The following is a 22176-nucleotide window of genomic DNA, read 5'->3' as shown; positions in this document are numbered from 1 at the left end:
AGTGATGCAAGACTGACCGTCACCCAACGCTGCTAAGGGTGACACAACCAGTGACTCTGTTAGCTACAGTTACTAGGCCCAGATAGGGCTAATATTTTAAATTAATAAATGTACACTGCAAAAAGGGAACTAAAAGTAAGTCAAACTTTCTTGAAATTAATGTATTTTTCCTTGATTTAAGCAGGTAAATAAGACTATTTGCCAATGGAATAAGATTTTTGCACTTAAAATAGGAACATTTCATCTCTATCATCTTATTTCAAGTGCAGGGTATCTAATTATCTTACTTTAGGGGTACAAATACTCATTCCATTGGCAAATAGTCTTAATTACCTGCTTAAATCAAGGAAAAATACATTAATTTCAAGAAAATTTGACTTACTCTTAGTGCCCTTTTTGCCGTGTAAATGAATGTTTTAATTAATTAAAAAACGCCTCGTTGTATTTGCTCAATTTGTCTTTGTCTGATGTTGAAATATGTTTAGTGATCTAAAACATTTATGCGTGACAAAAAAAAAAAGCGAAACCAGACAAAAATCTGAAAGGGACCAACATTTTTTTCCCCAGCACTGTCTGTGTTATTATATTTAATATCTGATGTGTGGGAGAAAAAAAAAACAACAAAAACAAACTAAATTGGATATTCATACGGTCGCCTAATTAACTTTATAAATTGAACGGCGTGCGTGAGGGTTTGTTTGACTTGGACTTTCACTCTCGGGTCGTGGGGTTTATTTTCCTGCCATTACACCTTCGGTAAACTTTACCTTCTCTCTCGCCGCTTTATCAGTTTTCTTTAAACATGCCGAATGGAAAAAATGTAAACATGTCATTTCCCATCCATCTATCCCTTCTCCCTGCCGCCTGCAGGTTTACGTCTGGCCCAGCTCTGCTGTGGGTTCACGCTGTGCGGGGAGGCCTCGCATGTCTGAACCCACAGTGAGTGTGTGTGAAGGTGCAGCCGGAGGACACTTACACGGTGCCGTTGCCTTTGGGAAGGCCCAGGCTGTTGACTGTCGGGCTGCCAGGTGTTGAAGGCGTGGAGGGCAACACCGAGGACAGGAAGCTGGAGGCAGGGGACGGAGGCACCGAGGAGAACGGCGACGACACATCCGAGTTGGATGGGGACATGGAGACAGGGGGAGGGGGAGGAGGTGGAGGAGGGGGGAAATCCTGGGCAGAGCCGGTGGGAGAGGACAAGTTGCTCGGGCTGAGGAAGGGCGGAGGAGGAGGCGGGAAGGAAGGAGAGGTCGGGGACTCGACGCTGCCAGTGCTGGTGAATGGGGGCCTGCTCATGTGCTTGTGAGGGGTGGGTGGAGACAGGGGGGAGGACAGGCTGGACCCAGAGGAACCCGAGGAGCGGGCGATGTAGCCCGCCCCACCCGGGCTTTGGGCGGCAATGAACTGCTTGGGCCGGGCATAGTTGAAGGTACTGGCCTGCATGGCTGTGCTGCTCTCCAGCTCCTGGAAGGAGGGAGGAGGGGGGAGAGGCGGGGAGGGCGGAGCAGGTGGAGGTGGTTCCTGGAGGAGTTGCAGAGGTGGAGGTGGGACTTCCTGGATGTGCTGCTGCTGCTGCTGCTCCTGCTGCTGTTGCCAGATGGCCGCCTCCTGCTGCTCCAGCAGAATCTGGTCCTGCAACTGCTTCAGCTGGGCGGCGTTCCTGAGAGGAAGAATCAAGATCAGAAGACACAGTCAGTGGAGCGTCCTCTAATCCACGCTGTTTTACAGCAGGTTGGGGGGGGGGGGGGGTATAACACGGTAACACACACAAAGATTACAATCCAAAGCATCTGTTTTCAGTTTCTCCGTGACACAACAGCAGGTTTTCATCCAGCTACAGTCAGAGCACCACTGGCACAGGCTAACCTTTAAAGAAAGAGCTTTCTGACATTTCCTTGACAGCCGTTAACAAGAGCGACCTGTTTTTCTTCGGCTCCGCCGGGCCCGAGGTTTGCTCAGACGACTTGAGTAAGCACAACTTCTAGGGAGGAAACAAGTGCGCAGGCAGCGGGGACTGATAGTGTATCAGCTCCTAGCTCTTTTACAAAGACTTGTTAAAGAGCCAGACTGTTGACAGCACTTTAAAACGTGTCACGGGAGTCAGACCCTAAGTGGGAGGAAAACGGCTCCGCTGCTGCTGCTTGACAGTGGCCCATGGCCTAAGAAACAGATGACTGGAGTTATTTCTCTGTGAAATAAAGTTAGGTGTGGCTCCTTCTACAAGAACATTTTACTGATTGGAGAAAAACTGTGTTGTGTCCCATTTAGCCTGAGATGGGTTCTGAGGTTGAAAGGTTGTTTTTTTTTCCCACTATTTCAGAGATGTGGTTGTCCAGTATTGCGCCCACCTTGGTCACTGTGTTGTCATGTCATTGTGGGAGAGAGTGGTTTAAAATTATGGGATGTCATCTGCTGCACATTTCAAAACCTCCAGTCAACACCAGCTTTACATGAGCTAGTAAAGTTTCAAAGAGACCCTGTGTTGTTAACTTGTTTTGATCCCTCCTTTAGAGCGGTGTATGGCTTTTTTTTTGAGTATATAAACTCCACAAGCTTAACAAGACAACAAATGAAGGATTCCTTTGATCCAGTAGTTGTTGAAGTGCCTTGTGTGTAGGTTACAGTGTCTCGCAAAAGCATTTAGAGCCCTTGAACTTTTTTCATATTGTCACATTACAAGAGCAAACTCTCTCTTCTATGAATTTGACTGGCATTTTACGTGACAGAGAAACACAAAGTGCATGTAATTGTGAAAGGAAAATGCTACAAGATTTTAAAATATCCGTAGAGCCACTTCTCTTCGCTGCAATTGCACCTGCAAGAGCAAACGTTCCCTGCTTTCTCCACTATTTCCAGTATTACACAGTTGTCCCACAAAGCTCAGAAATATGATGTATTAGTGTAGCAACCTGATTAAAGTTTTTGCAGTAGTTTTGAGCCGCTGTCGGCTAACCAAACAGAGACGACTGCATCCTTCGAGAGACAGGCAGGAGCAGTTTAGGAAAGAAAAAGGTGATATCAGAGACGGCAGCAGCACAGTGTGATAACAGCAACGTTAGCCTGAACATTAAAGCGTAAAAAAACCTCTCCAGCAGGCTCCCGAAATTAAACTCCAAAGTTGTAAATGAGGGCAACATGGGCTCCTTTAACACTATATAAACTATAGAAACCACAGCAAGTAAGATGCAGCTCTGCGCTAGGATCGGGAAGAAGACGTTGGTCTGTTGGAAAGCACGAGAAGCTGTAAATCTTGAGGAATGTGTGCTGCATGTGAAAATGATGAGTTCTTCGCTGTTCAGAATACACTGTACATCCCAGCGGAAGATGTTGTCTGGAGTCCACCAAGTTCACGTGCCCAAATCGTTTCCAGATGTGGGATAATCAGTGAACTATTTTTTTTTAAATCTGTGACAGTGCAGAGCCCCCCCCCCCTCTTTCTCCTCCCTCTCTCTTTAGGTTCTGCTGCCAACAGCAGCATGACTGATTAGTCTCTCCAAGCCATTTTGGTTTTTCATTTTGGTTATATGCTTCCTTCCAGAGCGGACTTCACAGGCCCAAATAAATACCCATTAATCCACAAGCATCCATTCCAGTCATTCCAGCTCGTCCCCACCTGGTGCTCTCCTTACAGTCCTCGCTGACCGCAAAAAAGCAACACTATCGCTTCAGCACGCCTGGCTCTTTGTGTACATTTTCCTTTACGTTCCCCAAAGCTCTCCACCTCAGGCCTCCGAAGAAAGAGTGCTTTTACAGGAATAGTTTGGCAGCTGGCGAGGCTCGCGGCGCTCTGCAGCAGCTTGATTCCTTTTTTGGCTTTGTTCTCGTGCATCAGGCAGAAGCGGCCCGGCCCGGCCCGTCTGCACCAGCAGAGAGGAAACGCGCTTCATATCCCCGCAGCCCCATCCCTCGCTGCTCGGCCGGCTCAGCGTGAAAAACTTCAAAGGCATTTTTTTTTTTTGCGTTTTTATCTGCTTTTAACACGTGCATGTGTGGCAGTTCTTGTTGGAGACATTAAGGAAGTGACGGGAGGCAGAGATGCATCGAGACGTCAGCCGAAGACGGATTTACGGCTTGCTCGTCGCTGACCGGTGGCCTGCCTGGTCGGAAACTCACAAATCAAGAGTTTTATCCAGCCGGTGGCTGGTGAACTCAAATATGCCTCAGAAGTTACAAAACAAAGCTGAAAGTACAAATATGTTGGTTTGTATCAGCCAAATCACAAGCTAAGAAACCAGTATCCTATGACGTGGCGAGCCATGTCGGGTTATCCATCCAGGCTGCAAGAAAGCGAGAGAGAGCAACACTTCCAGCAAGCTGGAGCAGCCATGCTGATTGCACTGGATGCTAATATAAGATGTTAATGCCAAGTGTGTAATGACTGGGTTTACAACGTCTGTTAAAACGGATTAATGACTGGGTTTACAACATTTGTTAAAATGGCCTCTAGTTTAAATTATTAATGCAGGGTCACTGCAGAAACGCTGGAAACAAGATTTATTGCTGTTTCTAGATCTTCCTGCGTTACAGCTCTTAAAGAAACCCGGAATTGATTAAAATAAAATAAAAACAGGGATTGGGAATCGGAGACGAAATTAGGCTCAGAGCATCTCCGCTTAAAGGGCGGCATTTGATTATTTGTTTTATCAAGAACTTTGTAACTATGGTACTTTTTCACATTCAAGAAAGCCGTGAGTCCTCGGTAGTGTGCATCCTCTAAAGCTACTTGGCACAAGAGGATTACAATTATAAGCCAATCAAATTTGCATCTGGATCCGATTTGAACATTTGTTTCATGTTTAAATGGTCAGTCTGGTCTTTTTTCAGCTGCATAAATATTTCCACGTCCCACTTAAGTGTTTGGATCGGCCAAACTACCAACCAGAGGTCAACCTCCGGCTTCGTCTCCCAGAAATCTTTCACCCCACAGTCAAACAGCATCTTCACACCATGCGATGCTTTTCCTTCCACCTGAGCTCTGCTGCTGATGCACAGTTCTCCCTCACACCCTGACCCGCACCTTTCTGTTAAGCTCTGTGACAAAGGTCTCCAGAATCAGAGCAGATTTCCATCTTTCCCTCCTAAGCGTCGTCCGTATGCCAGAGCGGGCTTTAATTAGCGGGGACGGTTCCCTCTGTTGCCACGCCAACGGCCCTCTGTTTTTGCTGTTCTGCTTTGGGCCAACTGGCCCGCAAAGCGACTCGCTTCACAGAGAAAACACTTCAGCTCTTCTGTAGGCTGCTCCGACTGCAAGACACAATTAATCTTCCGTCTGGAAGTGCCTCTTTCTGGGGTTTTTTTTTTTGCACCCACTCCTGGAGGAGTCAACGAAGAAGGTCTTTGTTGGGGGGGGGGGGGGGGGGGGGGGGGGTCCTGACTGTATGGTTCTAATTCAGGGGAAGAAAGACGAAGCAGAGAGAGAGAGAGAGAGATCTGGTCTGGAAGAACTTTGTCGCTCACATTTCTGAAAGCACAATAAACAGAGCCTGGAGCGGCCTGACAGTAATATAATTGAGGGAGTGTTTCACAGCCCTGTGATGTTTCAGCCTCAGAGAGAAGTGCCAGATGCAGCAGCATGTTACTTTAATAAATGGAGACCCCGGCATTGTAAAGGGCCATGTTTGCTCTTTGTTGCCATATTGAGGTCCCTGAACTCGAACCGCTCACGGCAGAGACTCTTCGTTTCAGTACCAAAGCAAGCCAGCAAAAAAGCCGTGGAAGGCTTTATCTCACCGGCTCTGCAGCTGGCTGTAAACAACGGAGCCACTTTATGAACCTGGCCAGCTGATGGCAGGAAGCGAGCAGGAAGTCGTTGAGTGCACGTCGGCAGTAATGAGGGGTTTCCTTCTCTAAACAACAACATCGGGAGAACCAGGTCTGGGACTGTTCTCCTCTGAAGTCCCCGAGGGGTTCATGAGCAGAAACGGCCAGATTAGAGTCCTGCCTTCAGCTTATAAAGCCAGCGTGTGTTTGCATTACGCCTCCGAATATTTGTTTCCGCAAACACCTCTGTGACTAGGTAACAGCGGGACTGTGCGGCTCATAAATGATTTATGCTGGAAAGTGAAACTGGACTTCGGCATCACACCTAGAAGACAAACACAAGGCGGTGATCGGATACAGTTTCAAACGCAAACTTTAGCGCGTTTAGTTCGGATTTTATGCGGTCGGCCAATACGGACTAATGCTTAATTGTGTAGTGGAGAAAAATGATCAGTGCTGAAAAGCGTACAGTACATTTCTATAAAAAGCCCTTTTTACTCTGATCCCCCTGAATAAAATCCATCTGTAAGTTGTTAGGTGTTGGTTGCACTGGACGGTAGTTAAAGGTATTGTTCTTTGAGATTTTATCCCATAAAAGCTCTATAAAAATATTGAGAGGTTTCTGGTTGCGACATATAAGGAATACTTTTGTAAAGCACAACCAGCAGCTCTGATAGATGAAATCACCCAGTTGGTGACGACATATCACATCCCATGAAATCAGGGGGTTTAGGTGCTGCCTTGCCTTCAGTGAGCGTTGCGTCACCAGAGCAGCGTGTCTGCACGAACTCGCCTGAAGCAAGTAAGCAGCACAGTCACGCTAATCTGCCCCAGTCGATGATCCGATACCTGGATTACTGGCTGACTTGCAAACTATTAGTAAGACTGTCTGATCGGTCATATGCTTCTGCTGATGACGTCGCACCTGTTTCTGGAGAATAAATGTCACGTCAGCAACTTCTAGACATTGACTGAGCAGAGTTTCGTATTTTATGACACATTTATTGAGAAACCGCAGTTCGTTGCCAATGCATTTAGGAGAGACTGCTCCAAATAAAACTGAACCCTTTCAATCCAACAGACAGACTTTCCCCCATGTTGTCACGTTGCAACCCCGACCTTTAAGGCACTTTAATGGAATTTTACCTGATAGCCCAACACAAAGTGGTGTTTAATTATGAAGTTACGTGTAAATCATACATCGCTTTCAACTTTGTGTTTTACAATCTGAGGAGTGTATCAAGCCTTTGCGCTCAGCCCCTTCACTCCGATCACCCCCCAACAAAATCCAGTGAAATTGTGGATTTATAAGTCAATCCATTGTCTGAAAAGGTCGGGACACAATTTCCGAAAAGGCGGGATGAAAAACAAAGGAAAACCAAAGTTTGACTTAAATTCAAACAATGTCCCCTCCGAAGTTTGCTGAAAGTCTTGTAGGGGACACATCAAACACGTGGAAAATCGAACTTTTTGGCTTGCTTGCAAGTTGCTGAGAGGCTAAACGTTAACACTGCACGTCACCCTGAATGCACCGAGATGAATCACGTCGGAGGCAACATCATGCTGTGGGGGGTGGGTGGGTTTATTTAACAGGGAAAGGGAGGTTAGTCAGAGTTGTGGGAATGAGGGACGGAGCTACATCCTGAAGGGAAACCTGTTAGGGGCTGTGAAAGACGAGGCTTATTTATGCTGTTCTTTGTGTTGGTCTGTCACCTGAAATCCAGAGAAATACGTTGACGTTTGCGGCTGAATGCTTTTACAAGGCGTTTAAGTTCTTCGGAAAACCCTGAAGCATCCATCCACTGTCCACCCTTCACTGCGTCCACATGCGCTGGCATGTCCCACGCAAGCTGTCCTTCTCCTGGAGTCCTTAACTTACTTTCAACGCCACTCCACCATCTCTAGTTGCACAAACCCCACATAACATAGAAGCCCTCCCACACACACACACACACACACACACACACTTTTAGGGCGTAGCAGAGTGTTTTTCTTACATTTCATGGCTGTTCTGGTCTCACACTCTCCCTGCCCTACTTTCTTTCGTCCTTTCTTCCTCTCATCTTACACCATTGCCTCTGTCTCCTCTCTGTTTTCACTTGTATTTCATATCCAGGTCTAAAAGATGGAGATCGGTTCCTCCTCATCCAGCCACCTACCCTATCCTCCCCCCCCTCCTCTGTCTCTCTTCAAGGGAGTTTTTTTTTTTTTTTTTCTTGGAATGCTGAAGACATTCTTCTTTGGATTGGAGTGGGAAAGACATCGCCATCAAATGGGATTAACAGCAGGAGTGGAAGGAGAGGAGGAGGAGGAGATGCAGAAAGTGAAGAAATCAGCCAGCGACAGAGTTACAGCGCAGTAAGCCACAGGCTTTCTCACTTTGGAGAGCCTATTGTATTAACTAATCCATCCGTCTCCGCCGAGGAGTTCTGCAAACAAATGAACCCGGGCCACATAAACACAGGCTGGGTTTGTTACAGACACCGGTCTGGAGAGAAAAGCAGCAAACTAGTTTCTGGTGAAGTCACAGAGAGTGATGCTTCTCCTCCTTCTTCTCCTCCTCCTCCTTCTCCTCTCTTCAGCCTGAACTGGCTCCCCTTTTTCTGACCAGAACTTAAATGAATGGGTATCAGGCTCAGCCCCGGTGTGCTTCCAAAAACACCACAATTTGCTGCATAGGATTTCAGCACAAGCTGGAAACACAGATGCAAGTTCAAAAAAGTCCATCTAAATTCTCCTTGAGCAACTTTTAAATGAATAAAAACCATAAGCCATACTAGAAAACTCATAAAGGACAGGAGGTTTTTAGAAAAGTTTTCGATCTTAAACTTTGAAAAGTTACAGAAAAAGCATCCTTGCCTCCCTTTCTCTCACTCCTCAATGCTGTCAGAATGAGCTTCCAGTTGACACAAGAAGAGAATCATTAAAACTTTTACCTTCAGTGCTGTTGTGTCCGGTGTGGATAAACCTCTGCAGAGCAACAAACGGTGTCTCAGTGCTGCTGTGCCAGGTACAGAGCCGCATTTATAGCTGTGAGCAGCCAAACAGTGACACAGGCACCCTCCCAGCCCGTCTCTGGCTTTCTTTCTCCCTGCATGAGTCAGTGTCTCAGTGAGCTCCTCCCCTTCACAGTAAGAGTTCACTCTCTCCCAGAAAGCAGCTGCTTACAAAATAAAAGCAACCAAAACCCTTAATTTTTTTTTTTTTTTACTTTTACACGTTTATGAACTTAAATTAATAGATCCACAGGAGAGACTGTGGTTTACATGTTGATTGAAAAAAAAAAAAAAAACTTGGCTCAAAGGATGACTGTAGAAAGAAATCTAGAGGAAATAAACCCCAAAATGTTAAAGGGGCAGTTCAGGGTGTGAGGCTCAGTGAAGACAAAGGTATTACTTAATATATGAAGATAAGTTTTGAGATGGTAGAGTCCACTTTAGTTTTGACCACAGTTGAACTAGCCATTAGCTTCAGCCTCCAGGATCAAGTAATCCACTGTAGTTTTATAGTAAAGGAAGGGGCGGAGAGCGTTATCTACTCCAGGCAAGATATTAACTGCTTAGAAATCTTCAAAAGAACCTCACAACAAACATTTTGGACCAACCCAGCCTGAACAGGCTTTGGTTTGAGGACGCAAAGAAGTTGATTTAAGTCTCAGTCCCCCAACCTCTGTTGTTATCAGCCATATTATCAACCACTCATATGATAAGAGGCTGTATGAAGATGTCATCTGCATGTCCAGCAAAAGGCGGACAATAGCTTCATCCAGTACGTTTTGCTTTGGGATGTGGGAATAATCCAAGTTAGAGACCAACTCCCTGATGGTCTAACAGCGTCAGGGAGCACTCCCGCCCCGACTGCATGGCTCTGGTTTATATTCACACAAGTATTTCCACAAGTATTTCTCAAGAAAGGGATTTTCTTCCTCATTTTTGAGGCATGAAGCGAAGCTCTTATTATTAGGAGTTTTCTCATTTCTATTCTGGTGTGTTATGGCTCTATTTTTAGAGCGCGTGCGTTCCAGGCTGGCGGATGAGTCACGGCAGGCCGGAGGAAGGTAGGAGACCCGGGATCAGCTCCAGTGGGGTGCTTCATGTACTGGCGAGAGGTCAGACGGCTACGATGGGACGCTTCACTCCGTCTGCGCGGCGGGCCATACCTCGCGGACTGACTCACAGGCTCTGCGGGGCGACTCACAGTGGATCCCGTCTGCGTTTGTAGTCAGCGGCAGCCGTGTCATGAGAGAAGAGTGTGTTCCCATTACTGGAGCCTCTAATTGAGATCCACAAGTGGGAGTTGTGTGGTCAACCAACTGAGAGCGTCTATAGGGAGATAAGCCACATTCACCACTCGGAGCTGCAGCGCGATCACTGGCTGATTGATCTCATCCGGAAAAAATGCGGTCCTCCGTCTGTGTGTTTACAGCGCTGTCCAAAAGTATACACACCCCTGGGACTGGCTCATTTATTTCACGTTACAACCACAAGTTTTACTGTGTTTTATTGTTTTTGTTTTTTTTTGCCCCTGGACCAAAGCAAAGGGGTTCATAATTGTGTAGTGGAAAGACAACTATACATGCAGTTCAACATGTATTAAAAATAAAAATCTAAAAAGCACACATTTGTATTGCAACCCCGAGTCATTGTTTTGTGGAAACGCCTCTTGCTACATTTTCAGCTGCAGGTCTTTTGTGTGTTATGTCCCGGGCAGCTTTGCACAGCCAGAGAAAGGTGCTCAGCCCTAACCTCTTTGCAAAATAGCTTCAGCTCAGCCTGATCGGACGGAGAGCATCTGTGGATATCACTTCTGATGTCCAGACACAGATTCAGAATTGTATTGAGGTTTCTATCGCGTGATCTGAGCCAATTCATGGCAGCGCTGCCTGAATGTAACTCCAGCCTCTCAGCAGATTTGTCCCATATGTCGCTCCATACATGGAGGCCAAAGTGCTCAGCTTCATCTGACCTTCTCACCTTCTCACCAAGCATACCGCCACATGGTTTGTGGCAAACTGCAAACTGAATTTCTTAAAGGTTTCTTTCAACAATGGCTTGTTCCTTCAAAGTGACATACTTTTTTGGGGGGGAAATTTGACCTCTAGTTGTCCAGTTAACAGAGCCAGAGTTGTGTAATTCCAGAACTTGTGGTATTTTTCTATAATCTAACCCTTGAACCTCTCTACAACCCTAACCCTGCGTTTTCTGCTGAGCTTCTTGGGTTTCATGATGCAGTTTGTTCTCTGATGTTCACTAAAGAACCTCTGAGGTCTTCACAGAACAGATGAATTTGTTTGGGGTGGGGGGGTGAAATCATACACAGGGGGACTCAGTTTAGTAATTAGATGCATTAAGAACACAGTTGTTTGGACTGAATTTTAGTCAGGGGTGTCAGAGTAAAGGTAGCTGAAAATAACTGCATGTCATAATTTTCTGATCTCTTTGGTGTCTTCATTTTAAAAGTCATGCATCATTACTCTTCCACTTCAAAGCCATACGCTACTTTCACGTAAAATCCCAATAAAACACACTGAATTGGATGGTCGGTGAAACCAAATGGGAAAAAGCTTCCTAAATACCTCTGCCAGCCAATCTGTGGATGAATGTAAAGCCATGTTTGTCTGTGTTTAACACACCGCACCACTTTCTATCGGGGCACTCTGAGCTGGGTTAGTTTCCATGCTGTCAACTCCCAAGCATACACCCTGCCTCCTTCCTCGCTCCCCTCACATCCCAGCGCTCGTCCTTTCATCACTCCCTCTCCTCCCGCTCGCCGTCTGTCCTCTCTCTGAAGGTCAGCTCCCACAGCTCTCATCCTTATTTGGAGAGTTTCTCCATTCCACGCAGGTCACTCTCGCCTCCCCGACCAATCCCGCGGTTTGTCGGCCCGCCATCTCAGCCAATCCTATTTCTACAATGTCCTTTTATAGACTGCCCCCTCTCTAGCTGCGGAGGCGCATGTGAAATTATCTTCCTCCCTGCTTCCACGGAGCCTCCTGTGACTTATTTTCACTTTTTCTTCTATTTAACAAACCACACTCGGAACAAATTGAGACCCAGCTTCCTGTCTCCCTCTCTCCATACGCTGCTAATCCAGACCAAGCGTGTGGCCTTCGAAGGTGTTACGCATTTAGCCCGTTTCTAATTAGACGCGCGATGGCGACGACCCATTTGTGCGGCCTGCTGTCTCGGTTGAAATGTGGTTCTTTAACGCGCATGTTTGCCGCTCTCTGCAAAACCGCAAGCAACACCTCGACAAGAAAGTGACTGTTAGTACTTCATTAGAGTTTTCACGACTCGCACCTCGTAAACACAAACACGCTGCCGAGAGGAAGCTGTGAGTCACAGCGCAGATATGCGACAAATCCTGGCGACTTTGACGGTGGAGCAAATGTTCGTCGGGTCGAGCTCTTAGATGCACCAGAACCGCTGCGCCGCTAAACATGCAGGAGGCCGACGGGGAGCAGCTAATCGCCTGCAGTGACCCCACGCTGTGGAGGAAAGAAGTTCCACTTGTGTGTGTGTGTGTGTATGTGGAAGAGAAGCAGGGAGTTGTTTGCTGTTTCCCAAACAGCAGCCTCAGTGGGCCTGGAGAGGTCTGGAAACTATTGCAGAAATCATTTAATCTCCGAGGTATGGCGGTTATGTCAGCGGACGCGGATTGAAAGGTATGAGGTCAAGCTGCAGGCAGCAGGGGCCACATTAAATTTGATTAGGACATTCTTGGCCTTCCTCACTACTGTGTTTATGCGTTCACCTCTTCTTTGTTTGCACATGCTGTATATTGTGACCACATAATTCTTTGACTTGAGAAATTAAAGCATTCTGGGCCGAGGTCTGGGCCAAAAAATGTTGTCTCCAGGCTCTAAACCTTCCACTTCTTCCAGTGCAGGAGTGCAGACAGACATAAAGCCATACAGCGTCACAGGGTCTGATTATAAATAAAGTAAACCTCCAACCCAGTGTCTAATGATTTCCAGCCTCAGAGAGGTTTCCTTTGAAGACCCCGCCTGTGTTCAGCTCCATCTTCTCATCACCTCTGACTAGCTTCACTGGTCCCCACACATTATGATGCTGCCGCCACCATGTTTCATCATGAAGATTGTGTCTCTGCTCCGTCCATCCAGCATTTCCTGTTTTCCTACTTAGTCTATGGTCTGACTTCTTCACTCTTCTTAAGTGAAGGGATAACTATTTTAAAACCAGAGTTCTACTAAAATAAATTGACATTTTGGCAAACTTAACACTCGAACAAGACTTAGGAGATTTCTTAAATGTTCTGAACTTTTAGAGAGCTTCACAATGTCCTCTTGTTTGCAACAACAGAACCCTACTGTGTGTATCCTGACACGTCTTAATAATCCAGGAAGAAAAGAAAGGTTGAGTAAGTCGTCTGGACGGGTCCTTCTTTGTCCAATCGATGATTGTTAAACTTGTTGATTTGCTATGTGAAGGTTCTGCTAATAAAGCCGAGTTAACCTGTAACTCTTCAGACTGAAGACGTCTCTTAGAGAAGAACACGTCCAGAGGACCTATTCAACTTCCTTTTACCACTGTGTATAACACTTTGGTTCCTTTTGAGCAGCTGGACTTTCTTCTAGTCTCTTAAAGAGGATATACAAACATTTTAGTGAGGACACAATGTTTTCTTGAAATTTGATTGCATATCTCTGCTTTTACCTGCAAGGCTGCTCTCTAAATATCACCTTACAAACTATTTATAATCAGGCACAGGGGTTGCTTACTATATATATTTCTCTGTTTAAGTTCAACTCCCCCCCCCCCCCCCCAAGCCTGGCTTCATGTAAGCCACCCAAGTTCTGTAGATTACAATCAGTCATTACCTCAGTATCCTTGCAGCCGGCAGACAGGCAAAAAAAAAAAAAAGAAAGAAAAAAAAAAAGCCTGAATGATTGCAGGAGCTGCAGGATCAATGTAGCAAAAAAAAAAAAAAAAAAGGTTAAATTGAGGTTCTGTTAAGTGCTAAAGAGTGCCTGTTTTTCATCATGCAGGCTAAAAGGGAACACGCTGTGGTGCTGCGTCGAAAACAAACCCACAGTTAGGCTGTTAGTGAGACTTCAGACCGTATATTTGTGGAGCGAAATCCGTGCAAGAGATTCATTTCAACTGTCAGTGTTGATTCCTGCTCTGATGAAAGAGAGATTAAGCTGAGGAACGGATAATTATTGCCTCTGCTTCTTGTGCTCAGAGTGACGCCCACCCAGACATTAGACCATCCCAACCTATAATATAATGCTCTGCTCCTATTATCTCAGGCAGCATTTCGGTGGTTACACCTTTACCATGCCTCTCCAGTTGTACGCCCCCTCATTTGTAAAAGGTCTTTTTTTTTTATATCAACAGAGTTTGAAGTCTTTACATGTCCTATTTTATCCTTTATCATATCGGTCCCACAAGTAGACTCCACCAGAACACCTCCAACATGCAACGTCAGACAGGATGACGTTAATATGCAAATCCAGCAAAAACTATCGGAGGTATGACAAACAAATAAGGTCAAATAGGAGAAGTCAATAGTTTTTTTTATAACAGTGACCATATATTCTGAATTTTCATCAGATTATATGGTCCAAGCCTGTTCAACGTGATCTATATAATTTATCTTATTTACAGTTTATTTACAGTGATCTTTATACCGCATTGTGAGGTAGCACTAGATTAAATTACATATTTTATCAAAAGAAGAGAAATCTCATACTGGGGGAAAAAACAAACAGAAAAAAACACAACAAAAACAGGAAACAAAATACTACTAATGATATTAAGTTGATTCAATGTGAAAAAAAAATCGATTTTCTCCGGAGTCCTGGGCCTTTTTCGTGCTTCAGCTGACTTCACTGGTTTTTGTTTTGGATTTTAGGTTTCCAGTCCCTAAAAAAGTCAGGTTTACATGCACTCTGACAAGGTTCCCTGGGCCTTTGGAAGGGGAACAGGCACACAGCATCATGGATCCTCCACCACACTTAACAGTGGGACAAAAAATTATACTTTATTTTACGTCAGAAACATCTTAAGGGTTTGTTGCAGAAACACTGTTGGTAATACTGTAAAACACAGAGTTCAAGTCAAACTGTGTCCAGCGAAGGGAAAATCTTTCCTAGCATGCCGCCAAACAACAGGCAGGCGTGTCAGTATCATGGTGTGGTTATATTTCTTTTAATAAACTCCTGAGTTATAAGGATCAACATCACATACTGTGCATCTTCTTTCTAAAGGATTTTCTCTCAGCTTTCCCTTTTTTTCCACATAATCTATAACGCAAGAATACAGTAATTCATGTGTTACTAATTTGAAGTTTGTAGACAATCTGCTCAACTCAAAAGAGCACAAATTAAAGAAAAATTACATTTACTTTACATGAATCGTTATGTGTGATATCAATGATTTTATAAAAGCTATTTCTCAATGAGAACACTAATATATTATAGAAGTTGAATTTTTTAACCTTTATTGTTTTTCCATATTTTTTTTTACAGTGACATTGATCTACTGCAGTGAAATATGGATTTTTAAAGTTATTTTAAACCACATTTAGCCAGGGTTGCCAATGAGTGTGAATGTCTGATTGTTTAACATTTTTCTGCAGCACATTTGAAAAAAACTTGTGATGAAAGAGATTTAGGGATTGCAAAATAAAAATAAATGAATAAAAAAAGGTGATGATTAAAATTAATTTCTAATCTAATTGCATTAAATATTATGTAGTCACATTATGGTATATATATATATATATATATATATATATATATATATATATATATATATATATGTGTATATTACTTCTCTGACTACAGTTAAACATCCCATAATCCTGCGCTGTCACATGCCCAAACATAAATAAATCACATGGCTACCCCGCTCACTTTAAAAGCACACTCTCACTCTCACACACATGGCAACATGATAAAACATGATAGAAATAAACATTTGTTGTCAATTAGTGAACATCCACACTGGTTACTTATTTGGTTTTCTCAATGCTACAAAGTATTTTGAAGTTAGGGTTACTCTGAAACAACAAGGTTAATAATTTGCCTGAGATCAGAGCTATGAGCTTGGAGTCTGATTCATGCTGAAAAATAAATCACATCATGGAAAATCCGAACAGCGTCACGCGAGACTGTAGATCATCCCCAAGTGACAACACACTGGAACTCAACGACAGACAAGAACCTCTCATTCTCATTTCAGAGGGATGTTAAGAAAACACATTTCCGCCCCAGTGCGAATGTATTTCTGGATTAGAAATACAAAGTCTCTCAGGAGAGAAGATGTACAGATGCACTACAGTTTGCCTATAAATGTCAGATCAATTCATTGTTATTGTGTTTGTTGTTGTTTTAAAGGGAGGAGATCCAGGTCTAAACTCTAATCCCGTAACCTGCATCAAAAACTAGCATCTATTAAAAGTTAATAGAACCAGAGGAGCAAAAACTGATTCTGTCGAGCACTGTAGTACACAGAGTTTATTTCATTACTATATGCAACTTTATTGTGAGAGCTTGACATCAGCTTCTTTAAGCACCGACGCGTTTCACACAGGCCTTCAAAAGAGTGGAAGGGTGACTTACGGTGAAGCGCTGAGCTCTAAACAAAACGGACAATCCACACCATTTCTGAGCACTAATTCAAAAGCAGAGGTCCTGTGATTCCAAAATCATTATTGACAAGGTCCTCAAGAATTCACTGTAATATATACTGTTTTTAAGCAACATCCTTGTATTTTCAGCAAGACAAAGAACGCGTCGCATTGACACCACCGTGACGGTTTACAGAAGGGGTTAAAACGTCCAGAAGTTTTCCCCCATTCGGTCACCCTACAGCCACAAACTAAAGTCTATTTCTTTTGGCTTTAATGTGATAGACCGACGGTTAGCGGTCAATTATTGTAAAGTGGAAGGACAATTTGAAAAGTGTTTTGGCTCGGAGTAAAGAGACAGCTGTACACAAATCCTCGGCACAGACTTATTTCTAAAAGGTGCTGAAACTGTGAGTCGTTCGAGTAATGACGTTTGAGGCGGTAACTTCACAAAAAGACTGAGATATGAACACTTCTGCGAACCACTTACTGACCTGGCAGCAGCACAGCCCTGAGCTCAACAAGGTGTGGAGCATTCTGAGAGCGGAAAACCAGCAACAGCAATCCCAGCCTGTTGCTCAGGACCTGTCTGCAACCTCAGTGTTGATCAACCTAGAGTCACCACGCTTTTTTGTTCAACTAACTTGAAATCCAGCAAGAGATCATCATGAACAGATGACAAAGTTGACAGAAAAGAAAATGTGGTCTATTATCTCAATAATGAAATAGAATAAGATAAAAACCCTATTATTCTAATTGGGATGTTTGACCCTTGTCGCAAATGATCAATATCGGCAATGCAGTGGCAGGGAAAGCGTCATCACATTTGAAAGTTTAAGACAAACTGCATTAAAATTTTCCACGAGGCAAACCTGTACCCAAACAGGAGCCGTGTTCACCGTCAGCACTTAAACCCAGAAACATGTGAGCACACGCGCAGCAGGTTTACAAGACCCAGGTGGTGTCCGTCTGTCACAAACCGACTTCATACTCAGTAGGGTGAGCGCAGGTAAACACTGAACAAAAAACACGCTCCTACATCACAGCAACACAGCTCAGCATGTCTTGCAGGGTCATAGAAGACTTATAAATCATAAGTCTTCTCCTTGCAGGCGTCGTCTGAAGCCGTTTCCTTCAGTAGCCATGCTCTGCTGTTTTCCAGCCAAGCTCACACAATTAAACCGGCCTCCAACAACAAGATAACGTCTGGTTCCCCGACAAAACACATAAGCTCCGAGCTCTAGGTTAGGTTAAGAAAACAGTTTGTTTTTTTTTTTTAACCCTGGAGCAGTTTCTGAGAAGAAAACGCTGTCTGTATAAAAGTGCCACTTGTTTATTTTTATCCTGAAAAAAGTAGTCTGAAAATAACCTTTCTGTACACAAATTCACAGACTGAAGCACACAACTCAAATATTAGTAGTGGCTATGATCCAAAAATAAAATTTAAAAAAAATCACCCAGTCAATGAGGTACTCCTGGCATGTCTTCACTACCATGTGGTAAAGCAATTGGTTTCTCTCCAGACCTTTACTTTAGTTCTTATCCAAGCAGAGAATCTGAGCCTCTCCCTTGGAAGTCTGACTTCAGATTTCCCTCGATCTCTGTGCTGACGTCTGACATCGCTTTCCCCCGGCCCACAAAAATCAGCAGGTCTGTTTTCATTAACCAGGTCTCCTGCGCTACATCCCTTCCTGTAAAGCTGCACAAGCTTCCTCCAAAACGCTCAGCATTACTGGAGAACAGAAAATTCCTGCAAATTAAGAGTTTAAAGCTGAGAAGCCGTTATGCAGCTATTTGAAGGAATGTTTCTCAATGAGTCGATTCGCTTGTAAGCAAAAGCTTAACTGTGAAAAATAAAATCCAGAAAACTGTGTCTTTAGATTAGATTAAACGTTAAAGGATTGACACGTCCTGCACCGTAAAAAGAGAATTTCCACCCATTCAGTTTACTTCTGTTTTTGCTTTTTCTTGACTCTAAAATGCCTATTTTAATATCAGAGAAAAATTACCTGAGTAAATACAAAATGCAGGGTTCAAATGACGACCCAAACCAACCTAGAACCATGTAAAAAATAAATAAATAAATACTGCATCCTAACAGCTTGTTCCAACCTTGGCAGCAAGCTTCTGTAATTGCCGGCAATGTCTCTTTTCTATCACTGTGGAGGAACTTTGGTCAACACTTCATTGCAGAACTGTTTTATTTCATTCATACTGGGCGGTTTTCAAGCATGAACTGCCTGTTTAACACCCTGCCTAAGTATCTCAACTGGATTTTAGTCAAGGTTTTGACTAGGCCACCCCTGAACATTCTCCTTTTTGCCATGTAGAAGTGGATTTACTGCCGTGTTTTGGATCATTGTACTCTTGCATAAGCCAAGTGTGCCTAAGCTTGATATTAGAGGATATTTTTTTTCTCTGGGTTTTCTTGTAGAGAACAGATTTCAGTCACCACAATGCAGAAGTATCGTTATGCTTTCCTTCATCTGAAATGTGAAATGTTAGTTTTGTGTCAGAACAAACAGGACACACAACTTCCCAAAAGTTAAGTTTCTATTTTTGTGTTTGTTTTTTTGCAAATGTGAAACGAGTCCCTGTGTTCTTTTTGTTTAGCAATGTCATTTTTCCCCAGTCTCTGTTTGGTAGTTGAATCCTGAATAGCCATAGTTGAAGTAAGTTAGGCCTGCAGAGCTTTAGTTGTCGTGTTTGGTTCTCTATGACCTCCTGGATGTCCTGTCAATGCGCTCTTGAAGTAATTTTGGTTGGCCAGCCACTCCTGGGGAGTCCAAAAATCTGCTTTGTAACCCTCTCTGGACTCATAGAGGACAGTGACTTTGTTTCTCATATTCTCCTGAACTTTGTTGTGTCGGGACACAACGTCTCTGTGTGGAATCTTTTAGCCTACTTCATGTTGTCAGACCGGGCCAGAGACCTCCTGATTGTACGGGTCTGGCATTAATTAGGTCTGAGCGTGTAATCATTACACCCATTAAGACGTCGTTTAGCAAAGGTTGGTGACTTGTTCACATGAAACCAGATTTGTTTGAATAACTTCTTTTACCCTAAGAAATAAGATCAACGCTTGAAAATTGCTTTTTGTATTTATTTTGTTTACATTAAAATTAGTTTCATGACCCTAAACATTTGAGTGTGCCATAAGAACATACGAAATTTTAAAGCACAGGGGTACAACTATATTTTATTATGTTCTTTTTGTGTCTCTTTCCAGGTGATGGAGCAGACAGAGGACGTTTTATCATTCTCTTCCTTTTATCTCCTCTTTCTTTCACCTCTACTCTTTTTTTTTTTCTTTTCTTTCACTTTTTGTTCTTCCTTTACTCTCCCACTGTCATGTCCATATAATTTGAAATTCTCCTTGCAGGAATCATAATAAAGCTATTTTTAATAAAAAAAAAGAAAAAAAAAAAAAAAATTAGTTTCATGACCCTAAACATTTGAGTGTGCCATAAGAACATAAGAAATTTTAAAGCACAGGGGTACAACTATATTTTAAAAATAGTCAAAACATTTTGCATTTAAAAAAAATTAACTGGTCTCATCCTTCTCTTCCAAATCAACAATACTTTTTTTAAACTCACTTTACCAACAATCAAAAAACGGCCTTTAGGAGGCTAATGTGCCTGGTCCTGAAGGTGATCTCTAATTTTTTAATTTTTTTTCACTTTGGGTTTTACTGTTTATGTTTCCTCCATCAGTGCAACACACGTGCTGCCAAATTGCCTGCCACGGATCACTTTATTAATTTGAATTAAATCAATATCGGGTTTCTGCAAACATTCCTCTTGCCTTTTTACCCACAAGAAGCGGCTACAGCAGAGGCTGGTATTTTTTCAGTGTCAGAGAAAAATGAACAACAGAATATATATATCAGTCTTTTAACGTCCCGTACAATTTCACTGCGAGTGGTTTGACTGAATTTGTCCTCAGATTAACAATTTGATTTAGTATAGAAAGCTGGGACTTTCCCTGGTGCTAGATTTAACACAGTATAATGTATAGTTATTTTCAATAAAAGAGAATCTGCGTTCCAATGAGGCTCATTCATCAGATTACAAGTTCCTTTTAAGAAAATAACAACCTTTAAGCTGGTATTAAACATACTTTTTAATTAAGCCCACATTTCTGTATTACAAATGTTTTTTATTAGTCTGAATTTAAGTCCAATCTTAAATGTTGTGTTTTCATTTGCTGTAACTGGAAAGCCATCCTTATTAGGAAAATGAAAGCTTTAATAAATCAATCTGTGTTTCAATTAGTGAATTGTGTCGCTGAAATAAATTAACTATTTAATTCGATCAATTCCTGAATCAATGTGTGCTTCTGTGCTTTTGTGTCTCTGCTCTGTCTTCTATAACCCCCAGTGGGTCGAGGCAGATGACCGTTCACACTGAGCCTGGTTCTGTTATAGGTTTCCTTCCTGTTAAAGGGGAGTTTTCCTCCCCACTGTCGCTTCATGCTTGCTCAGTATATGGGATTGCTACAAAGCCATCAACAATGCAGACGACTCTCCCTGTGGCTCTACGCTCTTTCAGGAGGAGTGAATGCTGCTTGTCGGGATTTGATGCAACCTGCTGGTTTTCCTTAGATAGTAAATTTTTTTACCAATCTGTGTGATTTAATTAAATTTGACTTTGTAAAGTGGCGTGAGATGATGCGTTGTGAATTGGCGCTGTATAAATAAAGCTGAATTGAATTGAACACTATTCTTATTTATTGAATTGATCTGTAAGCTGTTCTGGGGATCCAGCTGTCAGGAGTAAAGGAAGAGCTGGTGTCCGTTCACAGGAGTGCCGGGCTGTCGGTCAGAACTGGAACAGAAATCCTGTCTCTCGGAAATCTGCCACAATTTTTAGTTTTTTCAAATCACACTCTTGTCACAAACGTTCTTTCACCGCTGTGGTGAAGAACAGACAGCCACAGAGCAGTTTTAAATCCCTGAGTAGTGTGCCAGTCTATTAGCTCGTGTGTTGCCGTCAGACTCCTCTTGCTCACTGGACAAATCCTTATATGAATCTTGGTCTTATGAACTCACATTGGATCTGGAGACTTTGTTACAACTACTTTTGTATTGGATAGCCATTGTGCACACACCAATGCCCAAGTATGGAGTTTTATATTTAATGTCATCACTATCACCAATATTAGGCCACATTCGGCTGCCTTGTGCTCGTTTCTAACAGCTGCTGATTGGCAGCAGCTCATAGCTGACTGAGAAGAAGGCCGCATACGACGAGCCACACAACATCCAGGATCTAATTAGAACTGAACGATAAGCTACGATGCTTTAAAGTGAATGCAGTCAGCCTCTGTCCACACGGGGTGCTTGAGTTCAGTGTGGCAGAAACATGACCTTTGGTTAATGGCAGGGCCGCGGTTTTTATTAGGTGATGCAATAGTTTAATGGGGCAGAAGATGGGGACCTTCTGCTAACTGATCCACATCTGGAAGCTGATCCTTTTAGCACCTTGTGCATCTTGTTATTCTGGAAGAAGAAAAAAAACAAGTGTCTAATCCTGTAAGATAAAAGCTGAAAAAGCTAACCTTATGATCTGTGAACAATTAAAGAGATAAGACATTTCTTGTGCAGGGTTTGTCACGCAACTAAGTCAGAGACTCTGCCTTGTTCAACGTATGCGGCCAACACAAAGATTTATGATACGAACACCGGGGATTAATAATTCACCGGTGATGGGGCAGCTGTAAAAGTAGCTTCACACTAAAGGTCATTTGTTCAATCTCTAACTTTCTCAGCTATAGCCTCAAAGTATCCTGAATCTATGCAAAAGACCCCTAAAGAAT

At 43.2% G+C, this 22176-nt stretch overlaps 1 protein-coding gene across 6 annotated transcripts in view; it reads right to left on the bottom strand.

The window, feature by feature from the left end:
* palld (palladin, cytoskeletal associated protein) overlaps positions 1 to 22176 on the bottom strand; it is an 83913-nt gene that overhangs the window by 14931 nt on the left and 46806 nt on the right. For 5 of the 6 annotated variants that reach the window (XM_036141497.1, XM_036141498.1, XM_036141494.1 and 2 more), the window contains one exon: positions 977 to 1660. In XM_036141497.1, the coding sequence (XP_035997390.1) occupies positions 977 to 1660 (684 nt within the window). Of the gene's footprint in view, positions 1 to 976; positions 1661 to 8696; positions 8823 to 22176 lie in introns of those variants that run through there. The other variant, XM_036141499.1, reaches the window with a different exon arrangement.

Source organism: Fundulus heteroclitus, chromosome 9 (assembly GCF_011125445.2).
Source record: "Fundulus heteroclitus isolate FHET01 chromosome 9, MU-UCD_Fhet_4.1, whole genome shotgun sequence".
Classification (NCBI taxonomy): Eukaryota; Metazoa; Chordata; class Actinopteri; order Cyprinodontiformes; family Fundulidae; genus Fundulus; species Fundulus heteroclitus.
This window is presented reverse-complemented; position numbering and strand designations above follow the sequence as displayed.